The sequence below is a fragment of the Protomyctophum bolini genome (assembly GCF_963924005.1).
Source record: "Protomyctophum bolini genome assembly, chromosome: 5".
NCBI classification, from domain to species: domain Eukaryota; kingdom Metazoa; phylum Chordata; class Actinopteri; order Myctophiformes; family Myctophidae; genus Protomyctophum; species Protomyctophum bolini.
In genome coordinates this window covers 28,446,300-28,459,900 of record NC_137866.1, presented here as the reverse complement: position 1 = coordinate 28,459,900, position 13,601 = coordinate 28,446,300, and the positions used below count along the sequence as shown (strand labels likewise).

At 41.9% G+C, this 13,601-nt stretch overlaps 1 protein-coding gene across 1 annotated transcript; it reads right to left on the bottom strand.

Moving 5' to 3' along the window:
* Nucleotides 1-941: 941 nt before the first annotated feature.
* On the bottom strand, nt 942-12,993 carry LOC308315735 (glucose-induced degradation protein 8-B homolog). Its single transcript, XM_080763859.1, has 5 exons — nt 12,860-12,993; nt 10,956-11,083; nt 9,313-9,509; nt 4,575-4,772; nt 942-2,954 (listed from the first exon to the last, which is right to left on the bottom strand). The coding sequence occupies exons 2-5, from the start codon at nt 11,071-11,073 to the stop codon at nt 2,781-2,783; spliced, it is 687 nt and encodes a 228-aa protein (XP_080619985.1). The 5' UTR covers nt 11,074-11,083; nt 12,860-12,993; the 3' UTR covers nt 942-2,780.
* Nucleotides 12,994-13,601: the final 608 nt, after the last annotated feature.

Here is a 13,601-nt window from a genome sequence, read left to right as displayed (position 1 = left end):
TGATGACCGGTGTGGGGGGGGGGGTGAAGTACTCAGACCTTTAACCCATTTAGGCCTCGAAATTAAAAAAATGTCTTCTAAATCATGACAATTTTCTGAAACATGTTTCTATATCAGTGGTAATCAATATAGGACCCCAAAAATTATATGTAATTGGCCGTCAACCCTCATCTGAAAATATGTCGTTTCAGGGACCCCCCCCCCAGAAGCAAATATTTGAGTTAAACGTTCGCTCTGAAAGAATATATATTCAAAGATTTGCACTACGAGCTTATAGAAGTATAAGAATGCTTAAAACACCAAAAAGGGGTTCCCGTCCAGAATGGGATAAGATAACTAAATATGATTCATGTTCACACTTCCACACACATTGTATTAATGCACCTCCGCACTTAACATTAAATAGAAAACCTCCCAACACAAAACCATAAGCTAGTTTTCAAAAGACAGAGGAGCATTACAAATGTCAATGAGTTCAAAAGCACGTGGTCAATTCTAACGCAAATCCAGAAACAGTTAATCGTTAAATAAAAAAAATATTTTTTTTTAATCCAAAGCGTATTCTTCCCATTTGATCAAAAACAAATGTCACGTTTTTAATGACCGGACGTGTAAGAAACGTTTCAGATTTCAAACTTAATTAATTTCAAACAAAAGTTTCAGATTTGCAACAGAAAGGACCCCAAAAAACCAAAGAGTCAATCATACCTTTTCAAATATCATCGGGAGGACAGGTCCAAAACTGTAGCTCCATCAAAAGCAGCAGATCTGCTACCTTTGATGCTTTCTGTGTGATGCAGAATAAATAGCTGGCCTTGATATGAAAAGGTGTTGCACAGCTGGGTTGTGTATTTTGGCACGTCGCCAATGACGCAACACTGACACGCCAAAATGACACCGAGCAAGAAAGGTGACATACCGTATATGTATTATATCCAACTTGTATCGTATCGCACTGTGTGTTCACTTCACTGACTGTTAAAGGACCACTTCACCACTTTTTAACCTAAAATAGGTCCTCACTAATAATCATTATAAAATCGCATGATTTTTTTCTACTCAGTCTGTGTCTCATAGGAGGGCTGTGGGCAGTTTAGAAACAGTCTTCCAGTGACATCATCATTAGGCAGATTATTTTTAAACAAAAATGTTTAGATTTTCATTATCGTGAGAACGATGGCTTCCATTTTCACATTGCAACTTTTCAGGACTAGAATGCCTGCAGTTTTTATTAGCTTGTATTCCCCATCGATGTAGTCACTGGAAGACAGTTTCTGAACTGCCCACAGCCCTCCTATGAGACACAGACAGAGTAGGAAAAAAAGCGCAATTTTTTCAAGATTATTAGTGAGGACCTATTATATGAAGATTGGTTGAAAAGTGGTGAAGTGGTCTTTTAAGTGTTTTTAAAATCAAACACACAAGAGTGTTGTGTGACGCGTGTGTCTTCAACGGGATTCTGACCACCTTTCCCTCAAACCGGAAGAAAGATTATAACCTTCCCAATAAAAGCGTGACTCACTCTCTCTCGTAGCCTGCAATGAGAATATAAATTCCCAGTGGGATAACACAGGTATACAGACGCTTAATAGTCTCTGGAAAGCACACTCACATTGATATTTATTTAGGATTTTAGAAATCGGCGAAACTACACTTTTATTGGGAAGGTATTATTCTTCCGGTTTGAGGGAAAGGAAGTTGTGGTTTTATGGTTCCGGCCTGATGACTACAAACCAGTGACTACAACATACATGACGTAACAATATCATCCGCTCCCGACCGGATCACACGGCAATTTAGTAACACAGACCAGGAGTCGGGACAGTGAGTGAAGGCCTTTAGATTCCCCCTCAGTCTTCCTAACCCACCAAACATTACACCGTAGTGAATAAATGCTCATGTATAGATCAGTCGTTTTCAAACTTCTCAGGCCACGATCCCAAAAATAATAATTTGAACTGGTGGTCCCGACCCACAGTTTGAGAACCACTGATGTAGACTCAGTAGCTTCCATTGTGATTAAGACAGAAACATGAATGTCTTTCTTGGCATTAGAACAAAATGATCATACATGGTAAACACAAAGAGCAACACATCAATGTTCTTCTATGGACCAATGAACCGATGAACGCTGTCTGTTTAACCACAGAAACGAACCTTAATACTTAGTTGACCGGAGCCCCCCATGGGTCTACACTAGATCTTCCATTTTGTTTCTCCCTCTACATCAAATGTCTTTGCCCGAAAATAGACGATCGCGATGCTTTGTTGTGCTAATGTTCACCGCCAGAATGGGAGGACACCCCTCTGGGGTTCATGTTAGAGATGGGCGATGATGGCACACACTTTCTTTTCAATCCAATACCATAGAAATATCAGGGCTAGGATACAGATACTTTTATTTACATAATAAGTGCGCGTATGGTTTTGATAAAAACAATAGCAAGCTTGTGTGTGTGTTTGAACACGGGAGAGGGCAGTAGGAGTAGTGCCGTAGTTCCAATCCGATGCCGTTTATTACAAAAACAAATTAATATACCCATGATATCATATGGTATTTTAATGTGATCGATATCGCTATGCCCTGGTTCTCCTTGATTCACGTGGTTAAAAAGGACAACAAATACTTTAACTCAAAAAGTCTTAGCTGTCATTAAAGAAAATAGATAAAGAAAAGAACAATAGTAAAAAGTATCCTTAATTCATACATATACATCATGTTACCTGGTTCTCACACAGTCACTGACTGATCATAAATAAAGGGGACGGGGGTGTTATTCTCACTTGGGGTCCTCGATGGTTCCTTTACTAAGGTCAGTCATTTTGGGGTACTTCACCTTCTTCTGGTCCAGCTCGTTTTGGGCCCAGAGCAGCAGCTTCAGCAGCTTTGCCAGCTTGGGTGTCGACTCACGGTTCTCATAGTCCAACACGGCCTGGTTCACTTCACTCCACACCTGAACAACAGAAATATATACGTTTTAACATTATTATTTAATACTCCACAGTCCACACCTGTCCTGAACCACACAAATATATATAAGGTTTAACATTAATACTCTAGTCTAAACCACACAAATATAACGGGATCCGATGGTAATTCCGACGGAGCATTAGGGTCGATTCATACTCCTATTTTAGAGCCGAATAAAAGTCGGTTCGGCGCTGTAGAGCCTACAATTTGACGTCATTTGAGGTTCGGGGGGGCGGGTACCGTCCTAAAGTCGGCTCTTCGGTGCTACTGAAATTTTCTGACGAGCCGAAATCATTTCGGCACTACAGCGCCGAAACAGGAGTATGAATCGGCCCTTTGTCCCGACATGCGGGAACAACGGTCGAACTAGCGCTCAAACATGCGCTGCTCCCGTGCTTGCAGTTATGGTTAGGTTAGGGTTTGAGGTATAGGTTGTCGGTCTAATAACTGTCGGACCAATAATAGTGTCGGAACTAAAGCCTGTACCCAATATAACACGGCCTGGTTAACTTCACTCCACACCTGAACAACAGAAATGTATACCTTTTTACATTAATATTAATACTGCATTATACTCTTTTCCCCATGTTCTTTTCGGGAATTGTTATTTGATGACAAGCTCTTGCAACACCTTGCAATGTCACAATCGGTGACATCACATTTTTTATTATTTTCGTGCCAAAAATAAGCAGGATGAAAGTGGATACCGTAAGTGTGTCTGTGGGTTTTATAAATAGTATTAAATACATAAAAGAGGTCTGTCTGTCCACTACCAGGTCTTCAGGGTGATCACCAAACCACCGTACCTTCTGCATCATGTGGAGCAGACAGACAGGGTGATCACCAACCCACTGTACCATCTGCATCATTTGGAGCAGACAGACAGGGTGATCACCAACCCATCGTACTATCTGCATCATGTGGAGCAGACAGACAGACAGGGTGCATCACATAGACTGTAAAAAATATGGACAAAGCGTTCCGCAGGTCTAACATGAACGTAAAATGAAGCCTGTCTCTATGTGTGGAGGCAGCCATCTTTCAAGATCCGGGCCCAGGCCCAGCTGGCCCATTGGCTGGCCCAGACAACGAGGCGGGACTTCCCCCCTTCTTCTTCGTTGGTTTTTATTTTGACTCGAGTGGGTGGGGGATCCCCTTCATAGACTGTAACGGTAGCCACGCCCCTCAGAACATGCGCGACTTTATGGTCATTTCTTTTATACATGGGACCATACTTTTCCAAAAAGAATATTATGACATTAGAAATGAGACTTTAAACTAGTGACTGGAAGCGAAAAGTATTCATGACCATGTTTATTAAGGTAATACAGTCTAGGTGAAGTTGGGCCCAAATACATGGACTTCTATGGGGCTATGGGTTTTTTTGAGCCCAATGATAGCGCCACAACAGGCCATTATATGAACTTTCATTTCCTTAGTGGCTTCACAAAAAATCTGTCTGACTGCCCCCCTGGTGCATCACCAACCCACCGTACCATCTGCATCATGTGGAGCAGACAGACAGGGTGAATCACCAACCCACCATACCATCTGCATCATGTTGAGCATGCAGACAGACAGGGTGATCACCAACCCACCGTACCTTCTGCCTCTGCATCATGTTGAGCAGGTCTCCGAAGGGCGAGTCCTCGGGGTTGTCGAAGGCCAGCAGCGCCAGCGTCCTCTCCATCTCTGTCAAACACTCTCGGCTCTCCTCTCCCTGCTCGGCCAGCTGTGTCTGGGCAAACTCCAGCGCTGACTCAGTCTCCCTTAGCCTGATTAGCTCGATCAAGTGTTGCTGCTGCGGTGGCAAAAACATTTAATAAAAATGAACAGCAATGGACTGTTAAAGGAGCCGCATAGGGCTAAAACCTTGGCGGTCTGAGCCATTTCTAGATGTGCTGTTTGGTAGTCAAAGTGAATCATTTCAAGGACCTACAGTGCCACGGACCCTCATGTGTATATAAACCTCAGTGTTCGTGTAGGCTAGTCAAGATATGACCCAAAATAAATTGCAATATTAATCATTCAAGGTTTTTTTTAATGATCCAAATAACATGACTGTAAAGTGAACTGTAGGTTATATTCAATAGAAAACGGCCATATCCGTCTTCACACATACTGTAACAAGTGGCTATGGCCGCTTTTAGCCCAAGGAACGATTACGATTGCTATTTGTTTTGGGTCACTCCCCTTTTTAGCTTAGATTGACTGGCCTAATGTAACTCAGAGTGTACGCTTCAGAGTAAAAGCGGCCATGTCTTTCCGGCACCCCAGAGCTCCTATTTTGAAGGCATCCCGGCACCGATTCTGTTAAAAGGGGCGCAACAACGCAAGCGTAAGAAATAAAGCTAAACAGAATCCAGGTCTGGTGAGTCGCGGGCGTGTGCACGTAACGAGCATGCGCACAACAACTTCACGGGACCGCGCTCACGTAAATACGCTTGCGTTGTCACACCACGCCTTCTCCGAGCAAAAATGCAGGTCTCATTGACAATGAACTATAGGCGCGTTTTATCGCTCCCCGTTTGCAAGGCCCTTAACAGTGTCTGAGACTTAAGAAAATATATATTTTTTTTTTAGATGCTTATAACAAAAGTTCTCTGTGCTCATTGTCAGTGCTATAAGGGCTATGAAACAAACCTTTTAACATTATTTTAGAAGTGGAAAAATAACTGTTTCAAATGCCTTTTTGCCTAAGAAAAACATTGTCCACTGACCATCTTTTCAGCAGTCTAGGCAAACAATGGTTCCGATAATAACGATGTGCATCTGCATCGCTATCATTTGATTTCCAGTTAAACCAGGCGAGTTGACAATGAGAGTTGACATTCCTATTTACAGCCAGGGCTCAGGGAGTGGCTCACTGGGAAGAAAGGCTTGTAAAGCCACTGCCGTTTGCCATGCGCGCGCGCAGTGCAATTAATCTTAAAAGATCAAGTGGAACTGCAGAGGCAATAATAGGCTAAGCAATCATACAGCATAGGACTGGCAAAGCAGCAGAGTGCACTGTGCATTTAATTAACTTCTATTCCATTGTGAGAACACAGGGGTTGTTTTTACCACAGTGGGTTGACATGTTTTTCGATAATCCCCCCCACAGTTCTTAATCACTGAACCCATTGCAAAGTTATGTGTTACTGATGGAATCCGTTTTATTTGTGTTCAGTTCTATGTTCTAAAATTGTGATTCTGAAACCTGTCTTGCCATTAAATGAATGGAGAGAATGGGGGAACAAAAACACAATTAAAATGCCAGTGGTGTGTGCCAACGTCATACAGCCTACAATAGGCTCTATGCACAGCGGAATTGGGCCCCTCCCTTACTTCTTTCACAGGTGTTAGCCGTCATACTAATGAAGGCTCTGATCCATTCTGGTCAAACTGAACTGTGCCGATATTGTTGCATGTTGGCTCACCGGAAACACTCGGGCTATGCCAGCCCGTCTCAAAAGAGTCCTCAAACGGTGGTCTGTGGCTCAAATGCTGAATACATTATGGGCCTTGGTGTGAAAAAGGCTGAGAACCCCTGACCTGTAGCACCAACACTAAGGCCCTCATTTATCAACCGTGCGTACGCCAAAATATGGGTGCACGCCGAAATTGCCGACATTTTTGACATTTACCATTTCCGCCAAAGCTTGAAATTGAACGTGACAACGTTCAAATCCCATGTCTGGTCGGCAGCTTGCTTACGCTTTTTCCTTGGCTGTTTTTCTGTCGTACACAAGCGGAGCAGTCTTGTCTGAACTGCTGACACTGTCACAGGCATCTAAACATATGTTTTCACTCCTAAAATGTTAATATAAAACGGTATGTGTATGTAAAAAACAAAAGAGAGATTTCCAACTTTACAAGTAATTAAAATCGCGCAATTAAAAACAATATAACATGTTCACAATGTATTAGTTTGTGCTTAATCAAACACTGCTTTACTGGCCTTGTTATGCGAGCGCACTTGTGAGATGATTTTGGAGCGCATGCGGACGCGGTGATGCGGCATATGCGATTATGATATTTATTTATTTTTAAAGGCATGAATGGACTGCACGCCTTTATTTCCACGTGACATGTGACAAGCATACAGCTTGCCTATTTGTAGTAAGTACTAGCAGGCTATAGGCGTAAGGGGCTTAATCATTCACCATTTATAAGTGCTTAGACAGTTTTGACAGTTTTGACAGTTCAGATAAAAGCGAGATCATTTTCGGGGCTCGGGAGGATCGCGGGACCGCGGCGTGCGTCGCCAACACACATGCAAGCGGCAAGCCTTCATCCATATGTTTATGATTCGTTCATCAATGATCAAATCAGAAATCACTACATAAACGTTGATTATGACTGCCTTGACGACATGATAGCCTCTCTCATGCTGTATGAGAGAGCTAGGCTATCATGTCGGCAGTCACCTACAGGACTTTAATATCACAGCAGTGCGCAGTCTTCGCCGTGCACTGAGCACGAATGGGTAAAATTAATATAGGCCAGCCTACAAACTAATTCCATTCATGGCGATGCGATGTCGATGTGTCATGTATATGCGTGCATGCGTGGACATGACAGCAAGGCAAGCGAGGTGAGAGGGAAACAGACAGGGTAGGCCTACAATTTTATTTAATTCATGCAGTTGCGTGTGCTTCTGCGTGTGTGTGTGTGTGTGTGTGTGTGTGAGAGAGAGAGGTGCGTGAGGCGGGCAAGGCACGGGAGAAACCTTTTTTCCATGGTTTCCATGGTTCCCACAGGTCGTATTTCATGTGTTCAGTCGCAAAAACGAGGGCGAGGCTTGATTTCATAGGGCGTGCCAGATAGATTTCAGCCGTCACATTTATTAACGTCAGAACGAAATTAAGGAAGGATCAGCTGTTTGCGATCACTTTATAAATGCCGTGGCGACGTGGGTGTACTACGAAACCTGCACTCGAATCTGTGGCAGATTTTACACTCGATTGATAAATGAGGGCCTATGCACCTGGGCTGAGAGCCAACCAATGTGAGGTTTTAGACACAGACTAGTTCAAGAGTAAAGACTGGACCCCAGGAGTCGCAGACCGCCTCTTAACCCCTCTGCCTCTTAACCCTAAGCCTTTGGCTATACTCAGAGTGTAGAGTAGGAGAGTAGCGACACTTTGATTTCGCCGCAAAGCTATAGTTCCAAACATTGGAACTATTCCATTGAGATAGAATGAGCATTTCCGCATTCCATTGTTACAATGGGAGTCAACTCTAGTGTCGCCACTCTCACTATATTACTTTGGCTATCCACACTTTTCCTGGGCTGTGTGTGCTCCAGTTCCTGTCGATTTGATCCAATGAAAGCCAATGAAACTGGTCAGATGACCAATGATATCCAATGAAATCAACAGGAACTGGAGCACACACAGCCCAGGAAAAGTGTGGATACTAAACCCATTCTTGACAGGAACCAAAAATGTCTGTGAGAAGTTCTAAATTAAATAAATACAATGTACTTACTTGGTTAAACCGAGTCCTTCAGGCCTCTAGACTAGTCCCCCTATACTAGTATGTTTGTCCCAGGGAAGCTAGGTTTATGTGCTTGAGTAACCAGTATTACTAGGGTCTTCAAACACAGTCATTTTTTAACAGACGGCAAGTGACCTTTTTACCAATAAAATAATATTAAAGAAACCGTTTACCCGGGCAACACTAGTTGTCAGGTATCAATACACTTTTAGACCGACATGTTTGTGCCAGCATGGATGATAACATTCATTTCTTGATCGCCTCTTGTCTTGATTGTTTAAACATGACGTCACGGGCCGCTATGCACGATAACAGGCAAGTCCAAAGCTTTTATAATCAGACTTTTTTTCCGGTTATCGAGCTCCATCCCAGTGTTGATTTCGACGACTAAAACTAAGACGAAAAATGTTCGTCGACTACCTTTTTTCACTGACAAACTAAATGAAAACTAAATGAAAACTAAGCTATGATGACTAAAACTAAATATATTGATAATTTCGTCAAATAAAAACTAGACTAAAATGTTAGAAAGGAACTATAGTGGACAAGAGATCTAGTATAAGTCATTTTACACTTGGTTGCATGCTGAAAATGCATGCTGCAACGCGTTGTGAGCTTGTAGATCGGCTATTTGTAAAATCTGCCATTACGACAGCGTCAACAAGTCAACAAAAACACATTTTAGTCGACTAAATCAGCCGTAGATTTAGTCGACTAAAACTAGACTAACACTAAGACATTCCTGGTGACTAAAATGTGACTAAAACTAAAAGGAAAACTATTCAAAAGACTATGACTAAAACTAAAATCAAAATTTTCTGCCCAAAAAAACAATGCATCCATCCCTAGTAGTAACTGACCTGCAGATGGAAGTAGAGGTAGCGGTTGGTGTCCAGCAGCTCGGGGTGCAGGCTGTTGATGAGGGCGATGGCCTCCTGGATCTGACCCTTCAGGATCATCTCTCGGATCTTTATCCTCTCGTCCAGGGAGTCCAGGTCCACGCTGGGCTCGATGCCAGACTCCATCCGGAACTTCTCGGCGGCCTCCTTGAAACCCTCTTCCAACAAAAAAAGGATGAGTAGAACTCTTTAATTACTTCCGAGTGCTTTCTCGAAAATGCTACATAAATGTTGCATCGAAACTAAGGTTAGCAGAAGGTGAACAGATGGTGGGGAATGATCGACTGAAAAAGTTCACAAGATGTAAAGGCTGTGTTTTGTCACATAACTTGTCGTGTGGATACAGACGCACAAAAGGCGACTAGCAAGGTTCCAGGGATTTATTTTATTTTATTTAAAGGACAACGTTTCAATGTTGTACTCCTCATTAAAAAGTATTTAGTGGGAGCTTTAATAGTGTGCAGACTTCTCGTCTCTTAATTCAGTGTACGTAGTGTTGGATTATTTTTGGATGCGTGTGCTTTGCCATGCGGGATTCTATTTCCAAGGGGCAGGACGTCACACAAAGAAATGGTGTGTTACTTAAATTGTTGAAACCTGCTACCAATAAACATATATTTAAAAAATATACTAACCCATCAAAAAGAAGAAAAAAAACACCAAGGAAGGACCATGCTGGAAATAAGATCTCCAGCATTACTGTAATTTATCATTTTTACAGATATGTACATAATGATGTTTGTATGCATTTTGTCAATAAAGAAAGCCCTGTTCATTCATAATGGGTAGGATATGTGATATAGCCTACCTGACTGTTACCAGATAGTTCATAATGAGTAGCAGAGGCGAATACTACTTATAACTGTCATGGGTGTTGGGTTTTAATCTTTAATTTTATGTCTCAGCACAGCTTGAGACATGAATTTCTTTTTTTTCTTCAATCAGGGATGTTCAAACTTTGACTAAGTGAAGGGAAAATTGATGCTACACAATTTAAGTTATGTACTTGATGTGAAAGAGATATGCTTGGTGGGGGGGGGGGGGATAATATCCATCTTGGAACTTAAATTTGTATATTTATATTATACAGTAAATCATTTGGAATACATTGAATTTTCAGCAAACGTCTTTTCAGCAAACGTTTTTCCTGTTTCTTTACGACGTACAAAAGATAATCCTTTATAGTATATATTTGGTTCATAATGAGAAGGATGTGACCGGTGGTTAGAGAGGCAGGGGCACTTTTGGCCCAAAATAGCAAATAGCTGATCTACAAGCTTGAGAGCTTGTAGATCAGCTATTTTCGGGGACGCAACCCTGCACTCTTTAGCTACTGGAGATGCGGTGTAACGACATGCATTTCTAAACAAATTAGTTCAATGCAAAATGCTGCATTGAAGTTCAGGAGACTTCGAGAAAAAAAAAACTATTCTCCTGAATGCTTTCGGCATGGCATGGAAAGGAGGGCCTTTGCATTTCTTTCACCATGTAGTAAATGCTGCATTCGTAGCCTGCAGAGGGCAGTTGTTTTACAGACGGGTAAAAGGGCAGGGGCTGAAGCCTCCTTTGATACCCATGTGTGCATGCCCCTGGATGTGACCTACCTGTGACCAGGTAGTTCATGATGAGGCGGTTCATGTCGGCTCTCTGGATGTGCACATTGTTCAGTTTGTCCATCCACTCATCCTTCGTGATGTCTTCTGTCTTTTCAGCATAACTCATCGTTGAGCTCCTGGAAGGTTATGGAAGAATAAAACAGGTATGAAGATTGTGAGAGAGTCTGAGAGAGAGAGACACTGCTAGCCCGGGCCTAGAATCATGGCTCATATCATCTCTGATGAATTGAGCGGACGGACCGTCCCCAATAGAAACAAGCAGATGGGCTTTCTTGGGTTTTAAATCCTCTTAGACCTGGTATTTGAACGTATTTGAACTGTACTTTCATGATCATGTGCACTGCTTATTGTCTGTAAACTGTTAATAAAGTCAATCAGATGTACGTATTATGACAGCCACGGTAGGGCTATGATGACATCGACTAATCTAATAAATATACGGCAACCTTCCCTGTGTTTCTTCACTATCCAGAAGAACACTGTTTGCTGGCCACTGCTATAGAGCTGACAATGAGGTTATACATCTTCCCTTCTTCTCTGGAATCCTGCCTCCAAAGCAGACCAGACGTAGAAAACGGTCGTTACCTGATGTCATCGCCAGGGACACATGCATCAGTAAGCAGGAACTCAGTCATACCACCCATACATATAATAATATATCTGAAAGTTAACAATCATAAAGATTGGGTCACAAAATGTACCATAACACCCATATCTTCATAGCTTGTGAGAGAACCACTGGAGCTGGGTCACAAACATTTTTACCATAACACCCATACATATGTAGCCTCTGTGCCCGCCCCAGAGTCGCATGTATTGTTTGAATTATATATATGCTAAGAAGATTTCAAATTTTCTATAAGAAGCCATTGAGTTATTACTTCATGGTATGGCAGTGGTGAAAATTATTGCTATGTGAGTCTTAGCAGTGATGGAGAAACCCCGCCCAAGACTCACCTATCAGACTACACTGATTGAGTGATTGGCACCAGGTGCTGGCACTCACAATGTTTGTGGCACCTGGCCTGGGGAGTGTGGCTCTGTCAGTTGGAGTCCAGGGTGAATGTAAGCACAGACAGACTAACCCTTATTGGATAAATAAATACCAGTGGATTTTCCTGCATTCTTGGATTTCCTTTAAAGACAGACTTTGCGGAAGAGTTAAAGGGCGGTAAGAGGAGACTTGCCACACTCACACACAGCATAGACTGGTTGGCAATTTGATTTATTTTGGACATTTATGTTTGGTTTACGGACAGTGCCAGGACAGTAATTGATTCACAGTAAACCTTTTGAGGACTGTTACGTTTTTGTGCATATTGTTATTGAAAGCCATTACTTTTTGTTTATTAAATTTCAGCTAAACTAATTTACTCTTATTTCTCTGAACTGACCCACCACCTTGTTGCAACCCGTTATACATAGGCCTACACCTACATGATTATAATGAAGATTATACACACGCACACACACACGCACGCGCGCGCGCACACACACACACACACACACACACACACACACAGTCTGACACTATTATTATGACAATCTGACACTGCTGCTGCTGGGTCACAAATGCATCACAACACTCGTACAGATAAAAAGAACCTGTCTGCAAGATACTGATGCCTTGTGGATCTGTTTACATTTTGGGGGAAACGACACCCTCAAGCGACGGAACAGAAATAAAGCCTAAATAAAACAGCACCGTTATCTTACTTTAGGATGACAATAACGCACTCATAATATTTAAAATGATTAACGGTATCAGCTGTGTGTTAAAGTAGGCTTAATGTTTACTAGTAACTACATTCATTCACTGTCCGTTTGATTTCCAAAACAAACACAGACAGAAGGCTAACATCGCTAGCCGTGTGTTGTTGTTGTCAACTCACCGTGCAAAAACGCAGCGTCCGACGATTATAGTGGCGAAGAGTGAGTCAATAAAAGGATAATTAAACAGACGGTTTAAAAAATAAAAACTAAACGCACACACTGATCAAGCAAGCTCTTTGCGGCTCCAGCTAGCTAGCATAAAGTCGAAACTAGCTAACGCGGTGCTCTCGCGATGCGCGAGAATGAGTATACGGAGCACCCGATTGGTTGGCACCGTGACGTCTGGTTGCCAAGGTACAGTCACGGGCTGACTTTAGTATTTTAATTTACATAAAATATTATATATAAGGGTATTTCTAATATAAATATTTGAGTCATTATACATTAATACTTAATATTTCTAATATTATTTCTAATATCTATCTATAAATTATTATATTTTTTAATGTATAATGAATGAATGATTATGTGAATATTGTTTCTGATCTATTTGAATGGAATACCTAATATAACTGTGTAGTATATAATATACCTAATAACTATGGGTTATTATTGCGACCACAGGTCGCATTTACTAATATGAAATTGTGCATTTCTGTCAGTCAGTTGATTGGTTGGTCACCCCAGGTATGAACATGTGACATCACATCAGGGATGGAGATCTCATGATGTCATCAATATTAAGCCCATATATGGGAATGCCCATATATGGGCATATGCCCCTGCTGCCACCCTTAGATCTCCATATATGGAGCTGACCTGTTCTGACTGGGACGTATCCTCAGTGATGTATCTCAAGCT

Coding starts and splice junctions, on each gene's coding strand:
- LOC308315735 (XM_080763859.1), bottom strand. CDS start 11,073: ATGAGTTATGCTGAAAAGACAGAAGACATCACGAAGGATGAGTGGATG. Junction 9,510..10,955: donor CATGAACTACCTGGTCACAG/GTAGGTCACATC, acceptor TTTTGTTGGAAG/AGGGTTTCAAGGAGGCCGCC. Junction 2,955..4,574: donor ACATGATGCAGAGGCAGAAG/GTACGGTGGGTT, acceptor TCTGTTGTTCAG/GTGTGGAGTGAAGTGAACCA.